The 17,766-nt window shown below is 38.3% G+C and overlaps 1 protein-coding gene across 1 annotated transcript in view; it reads left to right on the forward strand.

Moving 5' to 3' along the window:
* Positions 1 to 17,766, forward strand: part of RORB (RAR related orphan receptor B) — a 196,019-nt gene that overhangs the window by 156,468 nt on the left and 21,785 nt on the right. The window contains exons 5-8 of the mRNA XM_050761474.1: positions 8,198 to 8,319; positions 9,724 to 9,856; positions 12,679 to 12,786; positions 14,795 to 14,905. Of these exons, the coding sequence (XP_050617431.1) occupies positions 8,198 to 8,319; positions 9,724 to 9,856; positions 12,679 to 12,786; positions 14,795 to 14,905 (474 nt within the window). The remainder of the gene's footprint in view (positions 1 to 8,197; positions 8,320 to 9,723; positions 9,857 to 12,678; positions 12,787 to 14,794; positions 14,906 to 17,766) is intronic.

The following is a 17,766-nucleotide window of genomic DNA, read 5'->3' on the forward strand; positions in this document are numbered from 1 at the left end:
TCCCAGCTAGTTGCAAGACTGAGAAAGGAGAATCCCTTAAGCCAGGTAGACAGAGGTTGCAGTGAACCAATGTGGCACCACTGCACTCCAGCCAGGCGACAGAGCATGACTCCAACTCAAAAGAAAAAAAAATGCTATCTTACTTCAGCTTCCTAAAATTTGAGAAAATGTTAATTACTTTATTAATCTATTCATTCGGTTTTTGCCCAGCTATTACTATTACTTGCATTAATCTGATTTTTAAATTTTTTTCCATTTCATAGTTTATTGAACTGTATTTTATTATATTTTTATCATTTTTAAAAGTTAACAGCATAATCTTACATTTTGTCAACATATTTTTTTCTGAAGAACTCTAGGAGCAAATTGGTCTTAGAATATTCAGGTCTGCATGAAGTAAAAATCAGCTATGCCATTCTCTGATATGTGAGTTGGCAATAGAATTTGCATGTAAAGGAGACTGAAAGCTATCCCGATTAATTGAGGAGGAAGTAATGAGTGGTTGGACCATGAACTGAGCCAACAAATAAGTTATAAATTATTGATGTCCCCAATTTCTGCTTAAAAAAACTTGAGGAAAAGAAATTCTAAATCTACTACTCTTCCTTTGAATCTAGAGATCACTAATAGATTGCTGTTTTAAGCTTAAATATATTGATGGTTTTATTCTGACAGCAGAATTCTATTTATGCTAAAAATAACGATCTCTAGGGATTAGAAAAATCAGGAAGGTCTTTAAATGACATTGCCTTTTCTGACATTGCCGTCAGTGACAAACCACTAGACTTGTTCTATCTAATGACAGAAAACAAAACTGGCAGTCTGTTTTGAAAAAGGAAAAAATGTGTGTGCATTTGGTTAAATGTTTCACCTTTCAACCAACTGTTTTTATATGTTTTAGTTACCGCCTAAGAGCACAGATTCTAAGAAATCTTGATATTATGGAAACCTAATGTAGGCACTTAAAACATGCCTTGAGCAAGTCCATAGAGATACCCTGCCACTAATTCAAAGTGAATCCCCTAAGAATTCCATTTTCACACTAGTAGTATAAACTAAACAGAATTCAGTGGTACTCTAGATCCTTAAGGCAAGTGACAAATTAAAAATTCATTAATCACTTCGATTGAGGCTGAGATACGGTACTTTAGGAAGAATACTTAAAACTTTAAAAAAAAAAAAAAAAAAAAAGTCCCTTGTGGAGAAAAATGAATAGAGGGTATAGTTCACCAAGAAGAAACCATTCTTTCTCATGAGGAAAAAAAAATGGAGGGAGGAAGTGGGGGTAGAGAATTAGGAAGTTCAGGAGCAGCACCCTCTAGCGCTATATATAGCTCTGAGTCTCAGCTTTCTCGCCTTGCTGCAGTTGGGCCTCGGGTGCTCTTGGCAATAACACTGAAAGCAGCAGTTTTTAAAGATATACTCAACTTTCCCCATTTAAAGATATACTCAACTTTCCCCACTCCCAGGATGTGGGATTCTAATGAAACTACCCGTGCAATCCGTGTCTGAGACACCGTAGCCTTTGGAGAGCGCCATTTGCTGAAATGTCTAGTGAAGCTAAAATAAGCCGCTTTGGTGGAAAAAACCCGCTGAGTGGTTGAAATCAGAGCTACAGAAGGTCACTTGCTATTTTAGTAGCTGCAAGCTGGTCCTCATTTTATAACATCACAGTTATAAACAAGACATTGTCACCTTGCTTGTCAGTTTACTTCTTTCTCACCAAAATAAGCAGATGTAGCCCTTTTTCTTTCTACATAGAATTAGGTAATTTGGATGACTTGTTTCCAAACTTTGCTTAACTATGTGGATCAATATGTAAGAGAAGTTATTTTTCATGTATTTCTTTAAACATTGCTTCAAAATATTATTCTTACACCTTTTTACATCATCTGATATAATTGACCTTTTAAAACTCTATTTACCTGCCTGTATAAACCTTATCATGCACATCTCAATCATGCTGTAAATCCTTACATTGGACTTTCTTCTTTGATTTATTAATAGATCACAATGAAGAGTATTGAGGATGGGATAGGATATGTAGAAGTCCTTTACAGTCTCAGGGAAAGACAGAGAGAGAGAGAGAGAGAGAGACAGAGAGAGAGAGAGAGAGAAAGGAGAGTTAACTAATTTCTAGGATTATTTAGATACAGTCCATTTGCAAATGGAGGAAGGAGGTTAGTTCCAGCCCCAGGGTTCTATAATTACTGCACACCCTATTGAGAATTGCCATCAATTTTATTCTAGTTTTCCCTTCAAAAATTTAATTTCTCTCTTCTTATTGCCCACATCAAAAGTAAAGATTACCCTTAAGACTTCTAGGGAGGTGTGACAATTTTAACAATATTTTAAAATATTTTTTTCATCAAAGTGATACAGAAGTATATTTACCTATATCAATTATTTTAACACTTTCTAAGACTTTTTTTTTATTTGAATCACACATTGCCATTTCTATCCCATAAAGTTGCTTAATATATAAAGTTACAAATTCTGTTAATTGAATATAAATCTTGGATTCAAATAAGCCTTCCACGAAGAATAGTATCAGGGCCAAAGTTGAAAACAAAACAGCAGTTTTGCAGAGGGGGAAGTTTTACGTGTTTATACATATGAGAATATAGAAGGGAAAGGAAGAGAAAGAGAGAAAGTGATAGCGAGTGATTGTTCATGAAATTAACAAATAGAAAATGAGGAATGTGGACTTAATATTAACCTATAATACACACCCAATTTTTCCTTGCCTGCATCAATGTTCACTTTTTCCTTATCATGGTTAAAAGGAATGACTGGACAGACTGAGCGTATACAATTGTTTTTCTCTTTCTTCTACATGATTATATTAACTATCAAAGCAGCCCACATACTCTTAGTAAACTGAACAAACCTCTGTCTCACTGAACACATGTAGGAAATCTTAACTACTGAGAAGATGTAGCTGCATTTTCATTACAAGTTTTCTTTCACACCCACTTAAGAATTCTCCAGCCTCATCTCTGGTCTCAGGAATCACAGAGCGTAGGGTTTGTGTGCATCTCCTTTGGAGGTGGTGGAATTTCCCATCAGTTAGTTATCTGGGCAATATTCCTGTTGGACTTACTGTTCCAGCACAGAGCATGCTGACTGCTTCTTCGACATGTACCATCTGCAGCCCAAGCCAGTCAAAGAATCCAACAAAAACTGAGCTGAAAACAGCTGCAATCCAAGTTAGGGTGACGGATGAAGGATGTGAGATTGCCCAGAAAGATTCCATATCCTCTGCTCTTTTACCTCAGTCTCTTTTGTCTGGACTTTCTCATGTGGCTGGTCCCTAGAGAGGACTACATTTACTTTTACGTTTTCTACTTTTCCAAGCAAGGACTCTTGAAAGTTCCTTTGGCTCCCAACAGGAACTTTGCATACTGTATTCATTGTCTCTCCTTTGGCCTTTCTTTTTAAATCCTTCTCTTTTCACAACTGCAGACTCTCAGTCTAAGCAAACCATCTCCTTGGACATTCAAGCATCTTTCTAATTGACAGAATGAGCCCTCCAGCCTTGCTCCCATGAGACTAAGTCTAGCTGTACCGTGTCTTGTATCAACCTGAGATTTGAGAGGGTCAAGTTGGCTTTTGCACGTGGCTCACCTCTGCACTGCAGAACAGTGAGAGAAAGTGGGGGAGGAATGTGTCTGCAATTGCTGCTACTGTGCTTTTGCCTTCATTGCCATTCATAATAAGTCTTGTGCTCAAAAGAGATTTGACTTGTATTTCCCACCACAAGGATATGGAAAATAATTTTGCATGCTTACCATTTGACTTCAAAGCCATCTGAGTGCTTAGGCTTTAAGATCATCAAACAAAGGATCAATCTTAACTCTTACAAGTCCTTTGCAAAATAAAGCAGACAATTGAAGGAAGGAAGAAGGGATGGATGGATCATCTTCAGCATTATCTCCCCTAACTCAACATTGGTTGAGCACCTACTATATTTAATATTTTCTTTCAGTGCCACATCTGCTGGTCCCATGTATTCTCCTTCAAAATTGTCTTGAATCTAGCTCCTCCACTCCACCTCTGTCATTATGACCTAGTCCAGACCTTCCTCAGAGCTTGCCTGAATTTTCGCAACAGCCTGATTAATTTCATGTACTCACTAATGCCATCCCATCTTTACCATGACCAAGGTCACCTTTCTAAAACAAAAACCAAAGCCAGACGTGGTGGCTCACGCCAGCAATCCCAACACTTTGGGAAGCCAAGGCGGGCAGATCACCTGAAGTCAGGAGTTCGAGAACAGCCTGGCCAACATGAAGAAACCCTGTCTCTACTGAAAATACAAAAATTAGCCAGGCATGGTGGTGTGCACCTGTAGTCCCAGCTACTCGGGAGGCTGAGGCAGGAGAATCACTTCAACCCCAGAAGTGGAAGTTGCAATGAGCCACAATCATGCCACCGCACTCCAGCCTGGGTGACAGAATGAGACTCTGTCTCAAAAATAAATAAATAAGCCAAAAAACAGATAATATTTTACAACTTTGGTTGGTTACCAGTTATCTCTGAATTGGTAAAATTCAAGCCAGGAAACACAGACTCGGTTTCAGAACATTGCTTACTAGCTCCATAGAAACTGGTCTAGACTCATTTGGTCTTTTTTTTTTTTTTTTTTTTTTTTTTTTTTTTTTTTGACAGAGTCACGCTCTGTCACCAGGCTGGAGTGCAGTGACCTGATCTTGGCTCACTGCAGCCTCCGACTTCCTGGTTCAAGGGATTTTCCTGTCTCAGCCTCCCGAGTAGCTGGGATTACAGGCACCTGCCACCATGCCCAGCTAATTTTTTTTTTTTTTGTATTTTTAATAGAGATGGGGTTTCACCATGTTGGCCAGGATGGTCTCGATCTCCTGACCTCATGATCTGCCTGCCTTGGCCTCCCAAAGTGCTGGGATTACAGGTGTGAACCACCGCACCCGGCGTTCACTTGCTCTTTCTACACCTCACTTCTATCCTCAGTAAAGGGGAGGCTGGTTGTAAAGAAGTAAAGGTTGTAAATATATAAGATGTAATGTCAGAAATTACCTAGACAGATAGCTTTCTATCTATCATTCCCTCTACCTGGGATTCATCTTTCTCTTCTCCATGTGGCAAACTGTGCTCATCCTTCAAGACCCAGGCATCTCCTCTATGGTTATTTTCCTGCCCCTACCCCCAGACTAAGTGAGCCACTTTCTTCTTTGGGCTCCCACAATAACTGTGGGCATTTATTGCATCATGATATGAAATTATATTGTTGTAAAATACTTTAAAACAAAGGCAAGAGTAGGGGATGGTGGCTCACACCTGTAATCGAAGCACTTTTAAGAAGCTGAAGCAGGTGGATCACTTAAGGTCAGGAGTTCGAGACCAGCCTGACCAAGATGAGAAAACTCTGTCTCTACTAAAAATACAAAAATTAGTCAGTCATGATGGTGGGCACCTGTAATCACAGCTACTCGGGAGGCTGAGGCACGAGAATAGCTTGAACCTGGGAGGTAGAGGTTGCAGTGAGCCAAGGTTGTGCCACTGCTCTCCAGCCAGGGCAACAGAGTGAGACTTGATCTCAAAAAAAAAAAAAAAAAAAAAAAAAAAAAGATAAAGAAAGAAAAGAAAGGAAAAGAATAGAAAAGCCAAAATCTTTGTTTCTTAATCTATACCTTGACCTGATATAGAGTACCTTCTCAAAAATATTTGGTGAATGAATATATGAAGGCATTATACTGGGATCTGCTATCCAGTTCTTGAAGAGCTCATAATCTTGAAGGGTGTGGGACAAACATAGGGATTCAAATAACCACAGTAGGAGTCTCACTGGAACAAGGGCTCAATTAAGGCAGAATCAAAGTGTGATGGCAGCCAGCCCTTCTTCCTGAGGACATGGTTGGCAGGGAAACTTTCACCAGGCATGGCCATCCGGGTTGAGTCCTGAAGCATGCATGTGGATTTAATTTCCTATTTCCTTAACCTTCCCACATATTTATTGTACCTACCCTTCCTCGTAAACCATAGACTCCTATATTTTGATATCAGAAGGCCAGAGAATTCTTAAGCTTCGGCCAACAGTTCCAGGCAGATATCATAAAGGAACAGATAGAGTTTTTCATAATACAATTGTAAGTGGCAATGATCATCTTGTTTAAAAACCTTGAAGCCTGTAAATTACCAACACATCAGCATGTCTTTGAAGATGAAAACAAGCTACACCAAGAAGATAATAGTTTGAAAACTATAAAGCTATAAAATCTTTTGTTATCATTATATACCTACTGGAGAGCAAATATGTTTTCTAGATTCTAAGTAATTAGACTGCCCCAGTAAAATTGAAAAATGATGAGCCATGACATACCAATCTATTTTAATATGATGGATAGAGGAATTTTTATCCCTTTTATACTATAGGAGAATGTTCAATAAAACTTCGAATACAGGATTTTCTAAAGAAAGGATTTCGTAATATCATAAGCAATGCAAGTCTTGAAATGCTCAATGCTGAACCCAATAGAGTAGAACTATCATCAGAAGTTAGCATTTGGTAGCATCTTCTACATGCATTATTTTTTTTGGTTGAAAAACTCTAATAAATATTGAAATATCTTCCTTCAGTAGGATGGATTGCAGAATTAAATATATCCCCTGAATTTTATCTCCATTGGAGTCATCATATTGCTCCCCTGAGGACAAACTCTGTAGACTGTCCTAATAAGGATAACGGTGGCTACCATTTATTCAGTGTTTCCAATGTGCCGGGTGATGGTCTATAGGAGATTTTTATTTAGAAAATTTATTAGAAGCTTAAATTTACAAATGTTTGTTTTTTACCTCACTAAAATGCAATTTACTTCGTACCCTGTATACCAGAAGCTGAGTGAGATAGAAAGGAGACACCCAAATGCTGCTTTGAGGGCCGTCCTGGAGAGATGGGGTTGGCCATTTAGAAAGAACAGAACTTACGTTTGAAATGACACACCCTGAAATACAAGAAAATTTTATTTTCAAATAGCAGGTAGGATGACAAGGGACCGCCTCCTAGCTCCAGCCGCTTTCAGGGGACTCACAGCAGGCTGGTTTTGTTTTGTTTTGCTTTGTTTTTGAGACGGAGTCTCGCTCTGTCACCCAGACTGGAGTGCAGTGGTGCGACCTCCACCTCCCAGGTTCAAGCAATTCTCCTGCCTCAGCCCCCTGAGTAGCTGGGATTACAGGAGTGTGCCATCACGCCTGGCTAATTTTTTGTGGGTTTTCTTAGTCGAGATGGGGTTTCACCATGCTGACCAGGTGGTCTTGATCTCCCATAGCAGGCTTTTTTTAAGGACAGCTCTTTTATCTGGTTCTATTGCTCAACTTTCATGTCTCAAAACCCAAAATGATTGGTATTTAAGATACAATGTGAAGTACAATTTGATTGAGATAAACTGCCCAAAACTGTGCTTGCTACTAATTTTTGTGAATATAATCATTTAATCATTTTTAAACTTTTTTTAAAAAAAGGTTATTATATAAAAAATTAAAAAAGAGAATATAGTGGTCCCTATGACCTAATTCCAATCATTATCAACTCATAAGCCAATATTGCATTGTGTATACCACCTCTCCTATTATTATGTCAGATGTTTACATTGCCCCAAAGTCAAATCTACAAAAATATTATCAGAAAATTTAATTTCTTTCCTTGTCCCTGCATTCTATTCCCTATTTCCTCTGTACATAGCCTTTCTTTTAGTTTATTCTTTAATGCTTCCTTTTAAAAAATATATAGGCAAATAAATTTATATTTTAATGCCCCCTTTCTGAGATAAACAATAGGGTTCTAGTGATTTTCAAAACATTTTAAAGTGTTTTGGAGTACAAGCGTTAAGACTGTTAGTTGACTTTCAAGCCAAAAAGCAAGAAATATGATAATTTTATGTCTTTTTAAAAAATAAATACCTTTGAATGGTTTACAACTTGTAAAACCCCTAAGCTGTGATCAAAAGATCTGGGGGAAAGCAGTAAATTTTGATTAAAATACTGAAAGTTGAAAAAAGGCAATAAAGAGTTTGTCTGAAGATTGTAAGATAGATAGCAATGTTAAAGACACTTTAATACAGTTGGAGTATCTCCAAAAGGCATTCTTATAGTAAACACATTAAAAGCTAATGAGCAGAGTGATTTTATTCACAAAACTTTGACTTGATATCTTTTCTCACAGATCGAATTGCACAGAACATCATTAAGTCCCATTTGGAGACATGTCAATACACCATGGAAGAGCTGCACCAGCTGGCGTGGCAGACCCACACCTATGAAGAAATTAAAGCTTATCAAAGCAAGGTACTCTGGGCAACCATGAGAAAGTTTTTCTGTGATTACCCTATTGCTGTCTTGCTCAAACTCAGCACTATTGGCACGTTGCGCTGGGCAATTCTTTTCTGTAAGGGCATCCTGCAAATTGTTTGATACTTACCAGCATCCCTGGCTCTACCCACTAGATGTGGCATCGCCCTCACACATACTTGTGACAACCAGAAATGTCTCCAGATACTGCCACCTGTTTCTAAGGAGGCAAAACTACCCTGATTGAAAACCACTGCCCTATTTGAGTGACTACAGAGACTGTGCCTTCATCAAATGACTTTAGGACATCTCTTGATGTCTTCTTGGGTCAAGGCAAGGAGCAGGAGCAATGTAATAATCACAGCAGTTGTAACTGTCACAAACTTACACAACAAATATATAGAACAAAGCTTTCTAAATTTTCTTCTTGCCCTATATGTTAAAAAGAGTCCAAAAAAAAGGAACAACTCATCCCGTATTTTTATTATTACACTATGTTATTTCTTTGGGTTTATTGAAGAAGTTTTTAAGAGGAATTTATTGTTGTTTTTCAGCATTTACATTATATTACTTTGGGATAGAGATCCCCAATTACAAAATCTACCCGTAGATGGAACTTTAATAACTTTAATAAAATATATAAGTATGTGTATATCTAAATAAATGTTTACAATATGCTGATTTTTCTCCACCAGAACAACTAAATCTTAGTATTTTTATATAAAGAGGGAAACAAAGGTATTGGGTCGCTATGGTCAATACAAATTAGAATTAACACATTTCAAAAAATAACCCGAGGACTAAAATATATCTGGGGGATTCTATTGAACTTAGGAGAATGATTTGATTTAATATAATGCCTTTTTCCTCGGAATTCTTTTTATGCCAAAAAACAATCTCTGTAGGTCTGGAAAAAAGACACAACATAAAAATGTTACAAATTTAGTGTCCATCAGGTACCCATGAAAATGACCTCATGGAAGCCTGTGAATGAAACTGCTATCCCTCAATGCAAAGCTTTGCTTTTTATATTAATAGTATATAAAGATAGATCTGTTATTTTCTTTACAAACTCAGGCTTCGTTTAGGTGAGAAGGAGGAAAAGGAGGAAAAAATAGTAAAGAAAATAACAAAGCTATCCTTACATACTATAAACAATGTTGCTGTTATTTTAGCCTCAGTACTTTGATCATTTTGGCCTACTGAGGTCCAAACAGGTCAAAATGTTATCTTAGGGAAAAAATAAAATAAAAGTAGTGCCGTCTTCTTTTAAAGGAATCCTATAAATTCCCTCCTTGGGCCCCAACTGACAGGTGAACACCAGGAAGGCAAATCTGAGTGTTCTGTGGACTCTCCATAAGTCGTTTGCCCTCTTTACATTGCGTGTCTTCTCTCCTGAAGTCCAGGGAAGCACTGTGGCAACAATGTGCCATCCAGATCACTCACGCCATCCAATACGTGGTGGAGTTTGCAAAGCGGATAACAGGCTTCATGGAGCTCTGTCAAAATGATCAAATTCTACTTCTGAAGTCAGGTAAGCAAGAAGATTCATGAGAGGCCTATTTCAGATAAGGATGTGGTCAGCCCTTAGCACTGTGTTGGTTCTAGAAAATCCTCCTTCCGATATGCAGCTCGTTTCTGCCACCCACATTGCCAGCCAACTCCCCGAGGAAACGCTCAGTAATCAAAATGCCCTGATACTCATTCAGTTCCCCTTTGAAGTCAAACACAATTTTGCTTATTGAAAGTGGAGCTATTAATTGCGGAGGTTGCGATACGCAGCTTGACAGGCAGTGCAAGTAATTAGCGTGTCAAGGTGGCTGAATTGCTGAGCCGGCGCTAAAACGTACTCCTTGCCTTCTGTGAAAGGAAAAAAAAAAATGCAGGCTAGCTGAGTTCTGCCTCTGTGGTCATTTCCAATCATTTTAATGAGGATAGCCTGCAGCCAGTATACACCAGGAGAAACTCCACGGTACTCTAATCTTTCCCTACCCTTCCCTCACACACTCTCTGACACACACAATTTTAACGGAAATAGCTCAAGAAACTCTGCATATGATTGACTTTGCAGATGTTATTACCAAACAGGAAAAAGAAATTATTTGTCTTTCTTGGGCCCCTTTGAAAATAGAAAATAAGAACCACAATGGTGTTTATGTGAATTTTCATAGTCCTAGGCCATGATAATAATAATAACATATTCATATGTAAAATAACACACATATATGTTTATGTTTCCCTATGACATCTCAAGTAATCTTGTGAGATCTATATTATTATTTCCATCTTACAGAAGAGGAGGAAAAGATTCAGAGAAGTGAAGATCTATGTTCAATATTACAAAACCAGTACATGGCAAAGTTGGCATTTGAACTTGGGCCAAATATAACTGCTATTCTAAGATATTGCTTCTTCTTTACCCAATGACGCAACTTGATGAAAACCTAGACTTAAGTGCCAACTTGATGTACCAATCATCTAAACCACTGCAAAATTTAACTAAAACAACAGGAATTATTTATTCTGCTCTCAAAGCTACAATTTGGGCAGGGCTCAGCAGGGATGACCTTATCTCTGCTCCATGTGGTATTCACTGAGTCAGTTCAGCTGAGGGCAGAGGAATCCACTTTCAAATTGGCTCATTCACATGACTGATGAGTTGTGCTGGTTGACAGCCTGGAACTGGGCTGGGGGCCCCAGTTCCTCTCCATGTGAGACCCTCCATAGACTGCTTGGACTTGCTCACAACATAATCACTATGCTCCAAAAGCTAGCACCCCAAGAGAACAAGGCAGAAATGCATAGACTTTTCTAACTTAACTTCAGAAAACAAAATATTGTTATTTCCATTATATACCATCAGTCATGAAGGCCCACCCAGATTTAAGGACAGGAGACATGGATTCTACTACTTGATAGGGGAGTGGTAAGGTCCTAGAAAACATATGGGATGGAAGATATTTTTTCTGACCCTCTTTGAAAAGTGAAATCTGCCACACTTGATATGTGACCTTGAGCTAAACTCTCTAGATAGCAGTTTCTTCATTTGTAAAATAAAGAGATGGACTAGAAACAATGAATTTCAAACTCGGAATTGCATCAACAACATCAAAGGAGACTATTGACAGTTCAGAGACATGGGCACCGTGAGTCCCATGGAATCCAGATCTCCTGGAGGGGAACCCAGTTCACTGTATCTCTAACTAAGACTCAGATATAGCCAATCCATGGGCTGACATTTGGGAACCACTGAACCATAAAATCTTTAACATCTCTACCTGGCGTGAAAATGTTGACTCTAGTCAAAAAAGTAGGCCTTACGTAACTCCTCCATAAAATAGGGCTAATAAACTCATCTGAAATAGTTACTGTAAGGAGCAAAGATAAAAAAGGCCAAACAAAGTTCCTTCCATTGTGTAGATACTCAATAAATGGTACCCATCTACTGTTTGTGTCAGAAAAGCATTCCTTCAATTAATACTTGCAAATCCTCCCCATGTATAAGCCTCTATGCTAGGTGACATACCAAAGACAAGCAGAGAGAAATCAGCAAACATATTTACAGCAAAGGAAATAAAACAGAGACACAAAGATAAAGTGGTGGACTAAGACAGGTACCAAAGTTGTAGGCTAATCAGCAGTATGATGCTCTCATACAAATCTGTGGCTGCTGAGTCTGGCTGTTGACTTCAACTACACTGTGGGGCAAAAGTCCATTTCTCCAAAATATGGAGAAGCTATGCAGCAGTATTTCCTCAGGATGTTAATAGTGCTCAAAGGGAAAAACAATGGTAGTAAACAAATTCATTCAATAAATATTTACTTAGCAACTACTATGTGCCAGAAACTTTTCTTGGTCCTGGAGATGCAAGAGTGAATACAATAATCATGGCTGCCTATCACTGCAGACAAAATTCCTGCCCTCATTTCATCAATTGCGAATTCAAGAATCGAACTAGCTTTAATATTAGTCAAAAAATAGAGAGAAATTTATTTTCAACAAGTAATGTCACTGCCCTCCAGCTTAGCCACCTGTAAAATATATTTTCTCCTTAATTCTTCATGTAAGTATCAAGAAAACTTTATTTCTAACATATTAAGTTGGTGCAAATATATTAGGTTTTTGCCATTACTTTCAATGGCAAAAACTGCAATTATTTTTGCACCAACCTAATAGTTATTTTAGGGGAAGGAACTTAAGGGATTTCTGCAGGTGTGTGCCTGTGTGTCTGTATGTGTCTCTCTGTGTGTTTTAAAGTTCTTGAAAGTCTCTTAGCTATATGCAATAATAACTTCTTATTATTGGATATATATGTATATTTTTACTTTATTTTTATTTTTATTTTTTACTCATAGGTTGCTTGGAAGTGGTTTTAGTGAGAATGTGCCGTGCCTTCAACCCATTAAACAACACTGTTCTGTTTGAAGGAAAATATGGAGGAATGCAAATGTTCAAAGCCTTAGGTAAGTTTCCCTTTGATGAGGACACAATTTTATTAGCTACCATCAGTTTCTCCACTTAGATTGAAATTGGCAAATGAAATGCCTTGATTCTTTGATGTGAACCAGTATCTCATTATTCGATAAGGGATGGACCAGGTGAGCTTCTAATTCAGGCGAGCCTCTCCTGATCTTGTAACTGTGGCCTCCAATACAAAAGAAAGAGAGAACTGAAGACCCTCCTGAAAACAACCCTATTGAGACATGGGCATGGTGGCTCACGCCTGTAATCCCAACTACTCAGGAGGCTGAGGCAAGAGAATCGCTTGAACACAGGAGGCGGAGGTTGCTGTGAGCCGAGATCATGCCACTGCACTCCAGCTTGTGTGACAGAGCAAGACTCCATCTCACATAAATAAAATAAGTAAATAAAATTAGCCAGGCATGTGATACACGCCTGTAGTCCCAGCTAGTTGGGAGGCCGAGGCAGGAAGAGTGCTTGATCCTGGGAGATCGAGGCTACAGTGAGTCATCTTCACACCACTGCACTACAGCCTGGGTGACAAAGCGAAACCCTATAAAAAAAAGAAAGAAAGAAGGAAGGAAAGAAGGAAGGAAGGAAGGAAGAAAGGAAGGAAGGAAGGAAGGAAGGAAGGAAGGAAGGAAGGAAGGAAGGAAGGAAGGAAAGAAAGAAAGAAAAAAAAAGAAAGAAAAGAAAGAAAGAAAGAAAAAGAAAGAACCAGAGACTGATGCTAAAAGAGCTGGGCTGAATTACAGATCATTCTTTGTGAGATCAGCTTTTTTTTTTTCAACTTTATTGTATATTGCGTAGACCCCTGGTCATCCATGGGGGTGACCTCTTAAGTTTCTTATGTCAATTTATCATCATGAGTTAAGATAGTTAATTCAAAGAGGAGCTCCTCTACTTGTTTCTCACCCACAGAAGTTAATTCACAACGTTCTGGGAGCACAGAGAGTTCATGCCAACCTGTCCACAATGATCCCAGACCATTCCTGCGGGAATGCACTAACAGAGTCAGTCTTTGTTTGGAAGTGTTGTATATCATCACATCCAGTCATCAGTGCATGGCATGGATAGGAAGAACATTAGCAAAGATGGGCTGATGCCAGGAAACGTTTTAACGATTGATAGTGCCATTTGTTCCATATCCTGCCCATGGACACCAAAGAAGGCCACTGCCCTTTCACCTCTTGTGCTGTTAGTTGATATGGCAGCCAACAAGAAGTCCATCGGGGCTGGCAATGTTTCCCTTCTACAGTTGATACACATCCATGTCATCTCCAAGGCTAGATTTTCAAGAAAGGAGGAAAAGCCTTGGCAAGCAACCTCAGTATATTTCCAGCTTCATCAAATAAACATTTACCAGGGATCAGTGTAGAGATGCAACATTATTTTCCAAAATTCACAACAGCTAAGCAACTGACCTGTGAGTCATTCATTAGAAGGTAATAAGAAATGAACTCTAGCTCCTTAATCAAATTTCCAAGGAAACTGCAAAACTGAAGTGTATCTCATCTCTGTTCCATAAGATATTTCTAACGTCTCAGTTTAAAAGACCAGAATACCTTACATTGCTAGCTTCAAGTGCTACGAAGACTGACAATTCTCAGCCCCTATATGTAATGTTTTAGGTTTTCTATGAATACTATCTCTATTGTAAAGGATCCCCAAATCATTTATTTTATATTCTTTAATGCGAAAGCGTTTCAAATTTATAAGGATATAATCATAGTATGGACTCCCAGGCAGATGTGACACTGCTCACGCACCAAGTCTACTTGCTTGTTGTTGGTAAGTGATGTTAACTTCGATTGCCTGGCCAAGATGTTGCCCAATTTTCTCATTCTTTGATTAGTGTCAATCACTTTTTACAATTAGAAACTTAAAAAATATCTTTTCTAGAAGTCTAGTATGAACCTCCTTGGATAGCTTATTGATTATGAGATTTTTCTTACTCTTGCCCCATTTCAAGTTCAAGTATTTTTATTCCCTTTTTCTTCTCCTTTATAGGTTCTGATGACCTAGTGAATGAAGCATTTGACTTTGCAAAGAATTTGTGTTCCTTGCAGCTGACCGAGGAGGAGATCGCTTTGTTCTCATCTGCTGTTCTGATATCTCCAGGTAGGGCAGTCTCAGTTCTCTTACCTTTTTAAAAAACTTGTTTTACTATTTTTAACATTGATGACACCTGCCTAAGCCAAAGTGTTCAGGAGAAACTTTAACAGAACTGCATTTTGGTAAAGACCAAGCTTCTGATATTTTTGGACAGTGAAAAGCGAAGTAGCCTCAAGTTTATTAAAATGACCAATTTTGGCCCAAAAGCAAGAGTAGAGCATGGGGTAGGGGTTATTCCAGATTCAGATAAGCAGAATCATTCCTTAACAAATAAAGGAAGACAAATAGTGGCCTGAGTTACAGCCAAGTTCTATTTTGACTTTAAGAATAAAGTACCTAGAAAATAAATGTCCAGTTGGATGAGACACAGTAGAAATGTACCTAAATGAAAGCTCCAGAATGGGGACCTACATAAGTAAAAGGAACACTTACTACTCTTTAAATACCTCTTGTGTTGGCATCTTTGCCCAAATTCATGTTGATGTTCTCACTTCAGACAAATGCTAGTGCCTATTTTCTTAGCAACACATTGGACCTTGAACAATGCAGGGGTCAGAGCATCAACCCCCTGCATGCAGTCAAAAATCTGCATGTAACCTCTGACTCCAAAAAGTTTCACTACCAATAGCCTACTGTCGACCAGAAACCTCGCTGATCACATAAACAGTTGATTGACACATACTTTGCATGTTAAATGTATTGTATACTGTATTCTTACAGTAAAGTAAGCTAAAGAAAAGAAAATGGTACTCAGAAAATTATAAGCAAGAGGAAACAGATTTCCTTTTCATTAAGTGGAAGTGGATTATCATAAAGGTCTTCATCCTGGTCATCTTTATACTGAGTAGGTTGAGGAGAAGGAGGAGGAGGAGGGTTTGGTCTCGCAGTCCCGGAGTGGCAGAAACAGAAGGAAAATCTAACTGGACCTACACAGTTCAAACCCACATTGTAGAAGGGTCACTTGTATCAGAAGTTTTAAAAGGAGGTGAGGACAGCAGAGGGGAAAATTACTCATACTGAAGACTGCCCAGTAGAAGAGGAAAAACTTCAGACATGGAGGTGGACATTCTGGCACCAGCTCTGTCACCATGTATCTGTGTGATATTAGACATTTGACCCCTCAGAGCCCTAGTTTCCTCGTCTATAAAGTAAAAAGGATGGACTCCATAATAACTAAGACCTCTGCTGGCTCTAAAATGCACAGAAATGCCAAGTTTTCAAAGAATTCAAGGTATGACAATATTTATGGATCGACTAGAACTGTAGTGAGTGAAATACTTTTTAAAAGTATATGCTACACCTGGCGTGGTGGCTCATGCCTGTAATCCCAACACTTTGGGAGGCCGAGGCCAGCGGATCACCTGAGGTCAGGAGTTCAAGACCAGCCTGGCTAACATGGTGAAAAACCGTCTCTACCAAAAATACAAAAACTAAGTGGGTATGGTGGTGAGTGCCTGTAATTTCAGTTTCTTGGGAAGCTGAGGCAGGAGAATCACTTGAACCCAGGAGGTGGAGGTTGCAGTAAGCCGAGATTGTGCCATTGCACTCCAGCCTGGGAAACAAGACTGGAGTCTCAAAAAACAAACTCTGTCTCAAAAAAACAAAACAAAGCAAAACAAAGTATATGCCAGCTTAAAATATAATAGTAAATAATATAATCATAATAATATAACGACAATAATATAGTAATAAATACATGGCTCTTTAGCCAGAATGAGAATTCAGTTACTTACTCAGCTGTTGTTTTGTTACATTTTGAGTTAAGGGATAACAGCATCACTGACAGGTCTCTACAGAAAGAAAAACAAATTCCTGCCTAATTTTTAAGGCAAGAGACTCATTTCTTCTGTTAACCATTTATCTGTAGAGACCAGAACTCTTTTCTTATATATGCCCTATTATATTTTTCAGTGAAACTGAAAGAAATTAATCTTACCTGTGATGTAAGATTACACATTATAATTTTAACATGCCATTGTAGCTATATTTTCCAGTAACACCAATGTCTACAGTTTTTATCTGTTAGGCTTTATTATTCCTAATACAATTCCTGATGGTCTTATCAGGATATTTTTAATTTGCTACTGTTTTTTATTTAACCACTTTATCAAAAATGGAAATTAGTTATCACATAGAGTGTTTTTACTAACAGTTTCTTTTATGGCTCTGTCTAAAATCAAGCTGTTCCTCTAGGCCTTTTTTTTTTTTTAAACCCTAGAAAGTTTCCCAGGCTTGGAAGCACAAAGATAGATGGAAGAAGTGACAAGAATACTTTTCTCTGTTAGCAGCCACATGCCAAATAATTTTCCTTCTACCATTTTCTCATTGCATTTGATTATTTCCATTGAGAATAGTTCAATAGAAAACGAAATCTAAGCCAGTGGATCTATAGATGAGGGAGATGGTTTTCCTCTAGTTCTTGTTTGCTCAAAGGGAGCGTTAGAGTCACTCTTCTCTTTAGGTATATTTGTAGCAAGTCAGTAAATTTTAAGCAGCAAATATTTAAGACATGAAATATTAAATATATTAAATATGAACGATCTGTGAAAATGATCACTCCAGAAGAAAAGCTAGCCTCTTCCTTCTGAATTAGAAATCAGCTGAGCTGTTTGGCCTTTTTCTAGAAAAAAGACATGCTATCATCATTAAATTCTGAGAAGTTTGGAAGCATGCAATTTGGTTTACTCTACCTAGTGGGGACTCTTCCAGTGCTGCTAGCAGACCCACACTGAGAGGCTTTACGAACTCCAAATACCTCATTTGCCACCCTGGCTTAGTGCCATATTCAAAAAGATTTCCAGCCTATGTAGGCTCCATCTCCTGCCAGACAGCCCCCTATTCTTTCTCCAGGGTCCTGACATAAAAGC

Source organism: Macaca thibetana, chromosome 15 (genome assembly GCF_024542745.1).
Source record: "Macaca thibetana thibetana isolate TM-01 chromosome 15, ASM2454274v1, whole genome shotgun sequence".
Taxonomy (NCBI): domain Eukaryota; kingdom Metazoa; phylum Chordata; class Mammalia; order Primates; family Cercopithecidae; genus Macaca; species Macaca thibetana.